This window comes from Chiloscyllium plagiosum, unplaced genomic scaffold, assembly GCF_037043375.1.
Source record: "Chiloscyllium plagiosum isolate Xiang-an unplaced genomic scaffold, Cpla_swu_hap1 HiC_scaffold_7, whole genome shotgun sequence".
Classification (NCBI taxonomy): Eukaryota; Metazoa; Chordata; class Chondrichthyes; order Orectolobiformes; family Hemiscylliidae; genus Chiloscyllium; species Chiloscyllium plagiosum.
Window position 1 is genome coordinate 42,125,616 of NW_028270145.1, and position 13,331 is coordinate 42,138,946.

General features: G+C 43.1%; 1 protein-coding gene across 1 annotated transcript in view; it reads right to left on the bottom strand.

The window, feature by feature from the left end:
* fam171b (family with sequence similarity 171 member B) overlaps positions 1–13,331 on the bottom strand; it is an 80,262-nt gene that overhangs the window by 41,625 nt on the left and 25,306 nt on the right. Inside the window, exons 2-3 of the mRNA XM_043693447.2 lie at positions 2,618–2,851; positions 1,111–1,203 (exon numbers count right to left, since the gene is read on the bottom strand). Coding sequence (XP_043549382.2) covers positions 1,111–1,203; positions 2,618–2,851 — 327 coding nt within the window. The remainder of the gene's footprint in view (positions 1–1,110; positions 1,204–2,617; positions 2,852–13,331) is intronic.

Genomic DNA, 13,331 nt, shown 5'->3' on the forward strand with positions numbered 1-13,331 from the left:
AAGAGACCTTGGAGTGCAGATTCACAGCTCCTTGAAAGTGGAGTCGCAGGTAGATAGGATAGTGAAGAAGGCATTTGGTATGCTTTCCTTTATTGGTCAGAGTATTGAATACAGGAGTTTGGAGGTCATGTTGCGGCTGTACAGGACATTGGTTAGGCCACTGTTGGAATAGTGCGTGCAATTCTGGTTTCCTTCTTTTCAGAATGATGTTGTGAAACCTGAAGGGGTTCAAAAAAGATTTACAAGGATGTTGCCAGGGTTGGAGGATTTGAGCTATCGGGAAAGGCTGAACAGGCTGGGGCTGTTTTCCCTGGAGCATCAGAGGCTGAGGGGTGACCTTATAGAGGCTTACAAAATTATGAGGGGCATGGATAGGGTAAATAGGCAAAGTCTTTTCCCTGGGGTCAGGGAGTCCAGAACTAGACGGCATAGTTTTAGGGTGAGAGGGGAAAGATATAAAAGAGACCTAAGGGGCAACTTTTTCACGCAGAGGGTGGTACATGTATGGAATGAGCTGCCAGAGGAAGTGGTGGAGGCTGGTACAATTGCAACATTTAAGAGGCATTTGGAAGGGTGTATGAATAAGAAGGGTTTGGATGGATATGGGCCGGGTGCTGGCAAGTGGGACTAGATTGGGTTGGAATAGCTGGTCGGCATGGATGGGTTGGACCGAAGGGTCTGTTTCCATGTTGTATATTTCTATGACTGTATGACTCTATGTTTAATGTTGGGTTACTGGGTCACAGAAGTACATACACAGCAGAGAGTTAACTCCCATAAAAGGAATACGTTCAGATCACTCACAAGAGAGATCAACACATCAAACTCAAGGAGATATTGAAAGCATACCCAAGTTTATAACAAAATCCAAACAGAAAAGCTTTCTGAGGAAGGTGCACTAAAATAACTTTTATGTCTTTGATTATCTAAGGGGATCAAATAGTCATGTTTTATATATGTACATAATGGATTTGAGGACAGATACAAATTTAAGTTCAAAAGTGCTCCAAAAAAGTATTCTCCACTGTCAGATTTTTGATAACAACACTAAAAAGCTACAAAATAATCAATGAAAGATAAAACAGCAAAAACAGTGATTACTCCACCTACCAATTTTTCCTCCTGTAATTAAAATTGTGTCTTCAAATAGCCAGAGATTTGCTCGACTTTGTGGAAGCATTGAAAGAGTTACAGCTGCAAAAACTGAAAAACAGAAATAACACAACAAAATAAACCTCTAAAGTAAGAATTCAGTATAACAACCAAATCTTTTTAGGAAGATTTAAGCCTGTATTTCGCAAAAATGTTTACATGGCCACATTTGGTGCCCGAACATTGCCATGGCCTCAGACCTGTGACAGGTTGGAGGGTGGGTAAGAGATTTCTGATGTGTTAGGGGGATGTTTGGGGAAGGAAGGGTGCACGAAACTGTTAATATCAAAGAGTTCATAAGTAAAGTTGCATCTCTGAGATTTAAAAGGACCATACAGCCGGCTTACAACCTCAAAATTTGCACTGGTGACCTCACCCAGGGTTATGAAACATGGTTTGGAAAATCCTGACTTAAACTGTTCAAAATACAATGACACTTCCAACATTTTGACACCGCTTTCCAAAACTTTAAATCACCAAATAAATACTGTTACTATAATGAAGTCGCACGGTGGCACAGTGGTTAGCACTGCTGCCTCGCAGCGCCAGAGACCCGGGTTCAATTCCCGACTCAGGCGACTGACTGTGTGGAGTTTGCACGTTCTCCCCGTGTCTGTGTGGGTTTCCTCCGGGTGCTCCGGTTTCCTCCCACAGTCCAAAGATGTGCAGGTTAGGTGAATTGGCCATACTAAATTGCCCGTAGTGTTAGGTAAGGGGTAAATGTAGGGGTATGGGTGGGTTTCGCTTCGGCGGGTCAGTGTGGACTTGTTGGGCCGAAGGGCCTGTTTCCACACTGTAATCTCATCTGTAATCTCATCTGTAAAACATGGAACTTAAGACCCCAAGGAAAGCCCCAAGATTTTCTAAAGGAGATTCTACAAATGGATTAGACAACCAAGACTAAAAGTGTCAAACAAAGTTCTGTCAGTGCATCTTCAACGAGCTGTTACATACTGTGGCATCTTACAATAATATACAAGCTAACAAAAATACATGGTCCAACCCAATGGCTGAAGGGTCAAGGGTGAGCAAGGCTGTTTTGAAATCGTAACCAAACTTATGAGCAAAACAGACATTGATTCAAAGGTGAGTCAGGGCAGCTTCCATCTAAACTCTTCCTTATTGGGACATATGGGAAAGCAATTGTAATGCTGGACTCATTACATGCTCTGTAGTTGACTGCCAACAATGTCATTCATTCTACTCCTTTTCCTTAGAAGACTATATTTCAGGGTTGGGCCTATAATAATAGGACTGGTATAAATGCCTCATACCTCTGAAGAAAACATTCTTTTTATTTTGAAGTTAATTTAGATGAAAAGGATGAAGCAGAACCCAGGAAAAGAGAAGAACAATCAAAATTGGACAAAGATCATAAAACGTTAATCTCTTTTAATATGTTCAGAGAAATTTCTATTCTAGTGTACTGATCAGGTGGCAATATAAATGGCGATTTAACGTTTACCTGGCACTTTTTGGGTTTTCCAAGGCAATGATGTTAGCAGGTATCCTCCTTTACGTGCTGTGACAGTCAGAGTAAGGCCCAGCTTGTAAGGTACTTTCAAAAGAACTCCTCCACCATTTTCAGTGAGGGCTGAGTTTGTTTTTGTGTAGTTTACAAAGACATCAACAAGGACTTGATCCAGATAATGACGAGTGACCACATCGTTTATTTGCACCTTCAAGGTAAATAATGACCCTGAAAGAGAAGATTAACTGCTTAACAGTTTTGCTAAAGTATTATTAAAAATAGATCAGAATTCCGATTTTCTTTGCAAGTGGCTGATCTGTATTTGACTCTCTGCACGCAGACCAGCATTGCTTTGTAGATGTTTGTCTTCTGCTTCTCGGTAATTACCTTTTGGGTAAGTTTATTCAATGAATAATTTTAGCCTGAATTATTTTTTATTTGTTAATGGGATCTGGGCTTTGTTAACCAGGCCAGTGCTTATTGCCTATGCCTAATTTTGCAGAAGTGGGTTAAGAGTCAATCAGTGGGTATGAAGTCACATTGAGTCATACAGCATCGAAACAGACCCTTTGACTGAATTAGTCCTATGTGGCTACATTTGGGCCCATATCCCACTAAACCTTTTCTATCCCTCTACCTGTCCAAATGCCTTTTAAATGCTGAAATTGTACCCACCTCCAGCACTTCCTCTGGCAGCTCGTTCCATATATGCACCACCCTCTGTGTGAGAAAGTTGCTCCTCGGGTTCCTTTTAAACATTTTCCCTCTGACTTTAAAACCACATCTCCAGTTTTGGATTTCCCTAACCTGGGGTAAAGAGCTTGACTCTGCACCTTATCCATGCCCCTTATGATTTTATAAACTTCTGTAGAGTCACCTCTCAGCATCTGACACTGATAAAGTAGAGGGGAATCATCAATCAAAGGTATCCATTTTAAATCTCATCTTGCAATAATAATTTGTCTTATAAGGTTAAAATGACTACTGCAGTCACAGTGACCATGAGAATGCATTAGGAATATAAGAATTTTGACATAACCTTGCAGCTGTTCTTTCTCACACAACAGATAGTGAATAAAATATTGATAACTGTCTAGCTTTTTCTGCTATGACATAAAAGAAAGACACCAGATGTGGAAACATTTTAAATCTATAGGTATGCTTGATCTATGAGAATAAGACTAAAATGAATTAATCAACTAATTGCTAATTAAGAGAACTTAATTACAGAAAGAAATATTATACCCTGTGGAAAAGGGAATATGCGTGATTGTTACATACATAAGGTTATAAAATATGCCTTCTTGCTAAAAATCAGAGATCTGTCATTAGTCCATCCAGAGACATCTTGGTTGATACTCTGGACTATAAACTATTGATTTCTTGCCAGCTTAATTACAATAAAGTGTGTTTTTTGTAACTTACATGAGGTATGAGAATTTTTAAGAGTTCTGGATGTAGATTTGCTTGCTGAGCTCGAAGGTTTGTTTTCAGACATTTCATCACCATACTAGGTAACATCTTCAGTGAGCCTCTGGATGAAGCACTGGTGGTATAGCCCACTTTCTATTTATATGTTTGGGTTTTCCTGAGTTGGTGATTTCATTTCCTGTGGTGATATAATTGTGTATGGTGATGTAATTTCCTGTTCTTTTTCTCAGGGATGGTAAATGGGATCCAAGCCAATGTGTTTGTTGATAGAGTTCCGTGTGTTTGTTGATAGAATGCCATGCTCTGAGGAACTCTCGTGTATGTTTCTGTTTCGCTTGTCCTAGGATGGATGTGTTGTCCCATTCGAAGTGGTGTCCTTCCTCATCCATATGTAATGATACTAGTGAGAGTGGGTCATGTCTTTTTGTGGCTAGTTGATGTTCATGTTTCCTGGTGGCTAGTTTTCTGCCTGTTTGTCCAATGTAGAGTTTGTTACAGTTCTTGCAAGGTACTTTGTAAATTACAATAGTTTTGCTTGTTGTCTGTATAGGGTCTTTCAAATTCGCCGCCACAAACCATGACGTCACTTCCGCCCCACCGACCTCGCAGACTCCGCGATCGCCGCCCAGACAACCGCCTCCACGATCGCCAAGAAGACCATCGCCGACAGATTCACGGCCACCGCGGCTATCGGGAATAACACCGTTTCTGTCGTCGCCACAGCCACTTCCGCCCCTGGGTTGCCGTCACCGCAGCCACTTCCGCCCCCAGTGACATCACTAACCTGCACAACCACCTCGCCGCATGCGTCTCCGCTCCCACGCCGATCTCTGTCACCACGCCTAATCCTCCCTCTTTCAAATTCATTAGCTGCTATTTTAGTATGTTGGTGGGTTTGTGGGCTACCATGATGCCAAGGGGTCTGAGTAGTCTGGCAGTCATTTCCAAGAGCACCAACCCAAGGAAACCCAAATGTATAAAGAGAAAGCAGGCTACACCACCAGTGCTTCATCCGGAGGCTCACTGAAGATATCATTTCCCCTCCTCCCACCTTGTCTCAGTCAAATCCCTCGAACTCAGCACCGCCTTCCTAACCTGCAATCTTCTTCCTGACCTCTCCGCCCCCACCCCACTCCGGCCTATCACCCTCACCTTGACCTCCCTCCACCTATCGCATTTCCAAAGCCCCTCCCCCAAGTCCCTCTCCCCACCTTTTATCTTAGCCTGCTGGACACACCTTCCTCATTCCTGAAGAAGGGCTTATGCCCGAAACGACAATTCTCCTGTTCCTTGGATGCTGCCTGACCTGCTGCGCTTTTCCAGCAACACATTCTCAGCTCTGATCTCCAGCATCTGCAGCCCTCACTTTCTCCTCACTGAAGATATAACGTGGTATGGTGACAAAACATATGAAAAACGAACCTTCCAGCTCAGCGAGCAAACCTACATCCAGAACCTCAACCTGAGCTACAAATCTTCTCAAAACTTGCTAATTTTTAAGAGTCAACAATGCTCCAGGGCAAAAAGTCCCAGCCTATCCAGCATCTCCTTATAAATCAATCCCCCCACAGTCTCAATAAAATCCTTATACATTTTTTTGCTCCTTTCCAGTTTAATAACATAATTCCAGTAGCAGGACAATCAGATTTGTATGCAGTACTCCAAATGTGACCTTGCATTTGGTATACTGTGTCATGTTATAGTCTTGTACAGCTGTAATATGACATCTCAACTCCTATACTCAATACTCTGACCAAGACAAGCCTGCCAAAAGATTTTTTCACCACCTTGTCTGTGACACCACATTCAAAGAACGATGTACCTGTATCCCTCGGTCTCTCTGTTCGACGACACTCCCCAAGGCTCTTCCTGTGTAATGCCTGCCCTGGTTTGTCTTACCAAAATGTAACACCTCATGCTTATCTGAATTAAACTCCATCTGCCATTCCTCTGCCCTCTGGTCCAGTTCACCAAAGTTAGAAATCACATAACACCAAGTTACAGTCCAACAGGTTTGTTTGGAAGTACAAGCTTTTGGAGCACTGCTCCTTTATCAGGTAGCTAATTCTGACGAAGGAGCAACACTCTGAAAGTTTGTACTTCCAAATAAATCTGTTGGACTATAACCTGGTGTTGTGTGCTTTTTAACTTTGCCCATCCCAGTCCAACACCGGCATCTCCACGCTAGTTGATCAAGACCCCAATGTACTCTTATATAACTTCTTCACTGTACACAATACCACCAATTTTGATATCATCTGCAAACTTACTAAATTCTTATCCAAATCATTTATATAAATGATGAACAACAGCAAGCACCAATCCTTGCAGCACACCTGCAGCACAGGCATCAAGTCTAACGAACAACCTTCTACCACCACCCTCTGTTTTCTACCATCAAGACAATTTTATATTCAATTAGCTAGCTCTCCCTGTGTAATGTAATGTTATAATGTCAGCTAACCAGGCGAAGATTGCACATTTCGTTACCTACATGATACCAGTGCATTAGACCTTTTACAAAAATCAGCAATGGTCAAATGATTGTCATTAGTCCAGCTTTCTTTAAATTCCAGAATTTTTTAAAATTCAAAACTTTACCATCTGCTATGATGGAATTTGAAATTATGATCTCTGGTTTTTGGATTTCCAGTCTAGTGACATTAATACTAGGCTAGCATTTTAGCATAATCTCTTAAAGTGTATTGTTAAAATATTACATCAAAGTGTGCCAATGAAAATGTTTAATTGTCAGATCTGCCACTATCTTCGAACAGTTTTTTTTTTGAGGAGATGAGGTGCTTATTGTTGACAAGTTGGAGGTTACAATGAAAATCCCAATCGACAAACACAAACATCTAGTAAACTAAACACCCATTTAGGGCAAAGAATGATTAAACTATTTCTCAGAGAATCAAGCATCCAATTATTCTATTACAGATAATTTTCAAAATTGTTCAAAGTATTTAATTTCAAAATATTTGTTGTATACATGGTTACTACTGTAAAATATACTAAGGCACATTTTTCCAAGTGACAGAGCATTTTCTAACTTTGTTTTGTTTATCATTATGAGCTAACAATCTCTTACACCACAAATTATGAATCTAAAGCAGCAATAATTTCCTTGTATTCTACTTTTATTCACTACTGTATCAGATATTTAATAAAATAACATGTCTAATTTTTATCACCCACTGGGCAAAGTAATAAATAAAGGGAAATAGTTATAAACACAAATGTAGCACAATTTACAACATTATATCCATATATTTAGAGAAATTTATATTATAGTATATTTTTCAGGTAGCAACATATAATTGCAAATTAAATTGACAAATATTTCTAAAGTCTCATGTAAACTTGACAACTATACAAACAGAAATATCTGAATATACATAAATGGTTTACATCACTTAGCGAGGAAAAATAATCTGTTTACAAAGAACAATGACACTCATAAATCTACCAAAGCAAAGAAAATGAATACAGTCGAAAGAGAAACCCAAACATTTCAAACTCGCAATGAGATCCAACCGCTCACACACAAGTGATAATGATGAAGTGTTGTTTTATTTTATCAAGCCATATTGAATCACTTCATAAATGACAATCTTGATATCATGAAACATTATATAGAATAAACTTTAGAAATAAAGTTTATAGCTCAGAACCCCATGGCTGTTAACTTTAATTATCAGAAAATCAGATGCTGCACCGATTTCCATGCTGAAATATGCAATCTTTTATTGAGCAAGGCTTTGAATTGGGATGAATCATTTGGAAAGCATGCTCATGTGCAATAAAAATTTCAATAATGCACAATAATGTTGAACATACAAGCCCTCCAGATCATACATAAAGCAATCATTATGGGCTAAGAAAGTTTAGCATACACTCAAGCTTTAGCATTTTGTTTCTAAAAATAAGTGTATGATTTGCAATCATTGAAAGTAACGTAGATTTTCTTAATGCACCATGAATGTGCAGTCAGAAAAGGAAATTGTTAGGCACCAATTTGAAAAGCTGGGTTTGTGGCCAAGATCTGAGAACTGGTTGTAAATGCATCAAAGCATTGATTATGTTTTTTCTATTTAACTAAGCACATTACAAGAAGCTAAAATTGGCTCTATAAACACACTTGAGGAAATGACAGTATCAGTATTCTAGGATACAGAATGGTTGGGGAAAGCAGAGGAACAAGGTGAGTTGCATAAGGTAACAAAATGAAGAAAATAAGATATATAAGGCATACTTGAACGACTGAATGGGAGCAAGAGGATGAAGGTCAGGACAATGAAGGCTATCAAGCTGAGCGTCAGCAAAGGGTTTAGGTTGACAGTGGCATACAATCAGGAAAGTAAGCAGGGAAGTGAAATGCAGTCTGCTTTCCCAGCAACTCTCTTAGTGTAAGGGAGGTAAAAATAACCTCCCTTCCCATCCCCTGACTCCCTTCCCACACTGCCTTTCCCCTCCTCCATCAACCAGATTCATTCCAGGTCGACCAACCAGGTCGTACCCTCTAGCTGTCTTCACCTCCCCCCACTTCACCACCCTGCCCCCGCAACCCTCTTTATCTGCAGCACCCCCTACACCCACCCTCAGTGCTGAAGAAGGGTTACGTGCAAAACGTCAATTCTCCATCACCTGATGCTGCCTGGCTTGCTGTGTTCTTCCAGTCTCCTGTCTGTCTACCTGGAATTAACTGAAGCTTTCAACTGATTAAATTATGGTCAGAAATGGGCCTCTTCTGGGCAAGGATGTCCAGTAAAACCTAATAGCCTTGCTTCAGACTTGGGGTTGGAGGCAGGGAAGGATTTCCTCGTCAGATACTTTTAGGCCTGTTCCTCAGAAAGTCACCTGCTTCCTTCATCACCCCTGCCACACTCCCCATCCCAAATCTATCATCCAGGTGAACCATCCTAAAGCTACCACCCTTCTTGTTGCTCCAGTGCAGTTGCAGTGTCAGCAGTGGTCACTGCTCCTAGTAGAAATGCTGGAAGTAAAGTCTTGGAGTTGAAATCTTTGCTCTTGCAGGAAGAGAAGCCTCAAAACCAGCAGTCATTTTTTACAAAATACTTAGACTTGGCACAGGTGTATTATTGTATTACATGTCTGCATTATCCTTCTTTTATGAAGTCAGATGCGGAGTATTCATTAAACGCAATTTCTGATATTCAACATCCACAGACATTTTCTTCTGTTCTTTATACAAGTTGTTAAACATCTTGGGATTTCTCCTGATTTTAAGTATTTGAAGTACATGATGATGGGGACAAAAGGTAATGGTGACAGAAGATGACTGAGTGGAAATTTAAAAATTTGCAACTTACACTGCTGCTACTTATCCTTGATTTATGACTACAACCTCAGTTCCCTAACTGCAATGCTTCTGCCCAGGAGAGATTCCCTCCTACAAGTTACTGATTAAACATTTAAACATGACACGTAGCACAGTCTGCTCTGCCAAGTTAATTGAATGTTTGAAATGTCTAGAACTTCCAACAAACCCCCAGGCACTTTTTAAACCAGATTGAATATTGCACTAGTATTACGCTTGGCGATGTGAAATAACAGAGGTGAAAGATTGCCTTTCTGGAATACCTCTCATGTCTTTTCACTGGAGACAGTCTAGCCTTGACTACAAATTTACAATGAAATTTTATGAGAGGACATGTGGCAGATAAAACTCAAAATAGAAAAGTACAAAGTGGAACCTTTTTGGTAGGAAGAGCAGGGAAAGACAATACAAATAAATGGTACAAATCAAAATGTGTGACAGGAACAGAATGACTCAGGAGTATGATCATTTAAACAAGCAATAATGAAATTAATAAACTTATTCACGACCCCTTAAGAGGAAACTATAACAAAAAAAACAAGCTTTAAAGCAAACTTATCCAATCAAAAAAAGAAATTACTAGAACTGATTATTCACTCCAGCTCCTGCCACACTGGTCACAGAAGGTCTCATGCGTATCACTGGACACCGTGCTCTCTCTCCAAGATACCCGGGCACAGATACAATCACAAAAGAACATAGGACATAGAACAATACAGTGCAGAACAGGCCCTTCGGCCCTAGATGTTGCGCCGAGCTGTGAACTAATCTAAGCCTGTCCCTCTACACTATCCAATTATCATCTATATGCTTATCCAAGGATTGTTTAAATCTCCCTAATGTGGCTGAGTTAGTTACATTGGCAGGCAGGGCATTCCATGCCCTTACCACTCTCTGAGTGAAGAACCTGCCTCTGACATCTGTCTTAAATCTGTTACCCCTCAATTTGCAGCTATGCCCTCTTGTACAAGCTGACGTCATCACCCTAGGAAAAAGACTCTCACTGTCCATTCTATCTAATCCTCTGATCATCTTGTATGTCTCTATTAAATCCCCTCTTAGCCTTCTTCTCTCCAATGAGAACAGACCCAAGTCCCTAAACCCTTCCTCATAAGACCTTCCCTCCAAACCAGGCAACATCCTGGTAAATCTCCTCTGCACCTTTTTCCAATGCTTCCACATCCTTCTTGTAATGGGGCGACCAGAACTGTACACAATATTCCAAGTGAGGCCGCACTAGCATTTTGTATCGTTGCAGCATGGCATCATGACTCCGGAACTCAATCCCTCTACCAATAAAATCTAACATATTGTATGCCTTCTTAACAGCACTATCAATTTGGGCGGCAACTTTCAGGGATCTATGTACATGGACACCAAGATCTCTCTGCACATCCACACTACCAAGAATCTTTCCATTGACCCAGTATTCTGCCTTCTAGTTATTCGTCCCAAAGTGAATCACCTCACATTTATCTGCATTGAACTCCATTTGCCAGCTCTCAGCCCAATTCTGCAGTATATCCAAGCCCCCCTGCAACCTGCAACATTCTTCCACACTGACCACCAGTCCATCAACTTTAGTGTCATTTGCAAACTTACTATCCCATCCACCAATGCCTGCTTCCAAGTCATTTATAAAAATGACAAACAGCAGTGGTCCCAAAACAGATCCCTGTGGCACATCACTAATAACCGGACTCCAGGCTGAACATTTTCCGTCAACCACCACTGCTGCCAGTTTCTAATCCAAACTGCTAAATCACTCTCAATCCCATGCCTCTGCATTTTCTCCAAAAGCCTACTATGTGGAACCTTACCAAAGGCTTTACTGAAGTCCATGTACACCATCAACTCCATCTCAAACATCAAAAACTGTAAGTACAACAAACCTTTATCTACCCACCTCCATAACCAGCGCTCCGCAAACATTCCAGAAGGTTCCCCTGGCCTCGGAATTTACTCAGACGCCATTAGCCATGCAGCTGATTCAGCTGCCACCTCCACGCTGATTGACGATGTCACTTCTGCCCCCATCATGGCCACTCCCACAACCACTGGTTGTGGGAGTGGCCATGATGGGGGCAGAAGTGACATCGTCAATCAGCGTTAGCCATGCAGCTGATTCAGCTGCCACCTCCACGCTGATTGACGATGTCACTTCTGCCCCCATCATGGCCACTCCCACAACCACTGGTTGTGGGAGTGGCCATGATGGGGGCAGAAGTGACATCGTCAATCAGCGTGGGGGTGGCAGCTGAATCAGCTGCATGGCTAATGGCGTCTGAGTAAATTCCGAGGCCAGGGGAATCTTCTGGAATGTTTGCGGAGCGCTCACAATTCCTCATGCATCACACGTGACATCACTTCCGCCCTTCACATCATCGCTGATGCCACATGCTCAGTGACTTCCGCCACCCCTACTGCCATGGTCACCACCACTTCCGCTCCCACCAGCGCCACTCACCTGCATTCTGCTGACATGCCCCCCACAGACCCCACTGTCACTATCCACACGCCCCAGAACCCCGAGGGGAACACTACCCCTGCTCATGACTCCACCCCCATTCCCCCCATCACACCCACTTCAGTTACAGGTTCCGCCCCCACTCCCAGCTCTACACCCACACCAGATCCCAGCTCCAAGCCCTGCCGAGTTTTCGCCATCCCCCCAGACCTCCCCCTCACTGAGGATGAACGATCAGTCCTCAGCAAAGGACTCACCTTCATCCCCCTCCGTCCACGCATCAATGAATTTAATACACGCCGTGACGTCGAACAATTCTTCCGTTGCCTCCGCCTCCGAGCTTACTTTCACAATCAGGATTCCTGCCCACCATCCGAGGACCCCTTCGCCCACCTCCAACACACTGCATCCACCTGGACACCCCGCGCTGGCCTATTACCTGCCCTCGACCTCTTCATTTCCAACTGCCGCCGGGACATTAACCGCCTCAACCTGTCTACCCCCCTCCCCCACTCCAACCTCTCACCCTCACAACGCGCAGCCCTCCAATCCCTCTGCTCCAATCCCAACCTCACCATCAAGCCAGCGGATAAAGGGGGCGCAGTGGTAGTCTGGCGCACTGACCTCTACACTGCTGAAGTCAAACACCAACTCGAGGACACCTCTTCCTACTGCCCCCTTGACCATGACCCCACCCCCCATCACCAAACCATCATCTCCCAGACCATACACAACCTCATCACCTCAGGAGATCTCCCACCCACAGCTTCCAACCTCATAGTCCGGGAACCCCGCACTGCCCAGTTCTACCTCCTTCCAAAGATCCATAAGCCTGACCACCCTGACCGACCCATTATCTCAGCATGCTCCTGCCCCACTGAACTCATCTCTACCTACCTCGACACTGTCCTATCCCCCCTACTCCAGGAACTCCCCACATACATCCGAGACACCACCCACGCCCTCCACCTCCTCCAAGACTTCCGTTTCCCCGGCCCCCAACCCCTCATCTTCACCATGGATATCCAATTCCTCTACACCTCCATCCGCCATGACCAGGGCCTCCAAGCCCTCCGTTTTTTTCCTCTCCAGACGTCCCCAACAGTACCCTTCCACCGACACTCTAATTCGTTTGGCCAAACTGGTCCTCACCCTTAACAATTTCTCCTTTGAATCCTCCCAATTCCTCCAGACCAAAGGGGTAGCCATGGGCACACGTATGGGCCCCAGCTATGCCTGTCTCTTTGTTGGCTGCATAGAGCAGTTGATCTTCCGTAATTATCCGGCACCTCTCCCCACCTCTTCCTCCGCTACATTGATGACTGCATTGGCGCCACCTCGTGCTCCCGCGAGGAGGTTGAGCTAATTCATCAACTTCACCAACACATTCCACCCTGACCTTAAATTTACCTGGACCATCTCTGACACCTCCCTCCCCTTCCTGGACCTCTCCATCTCCATTAATGACG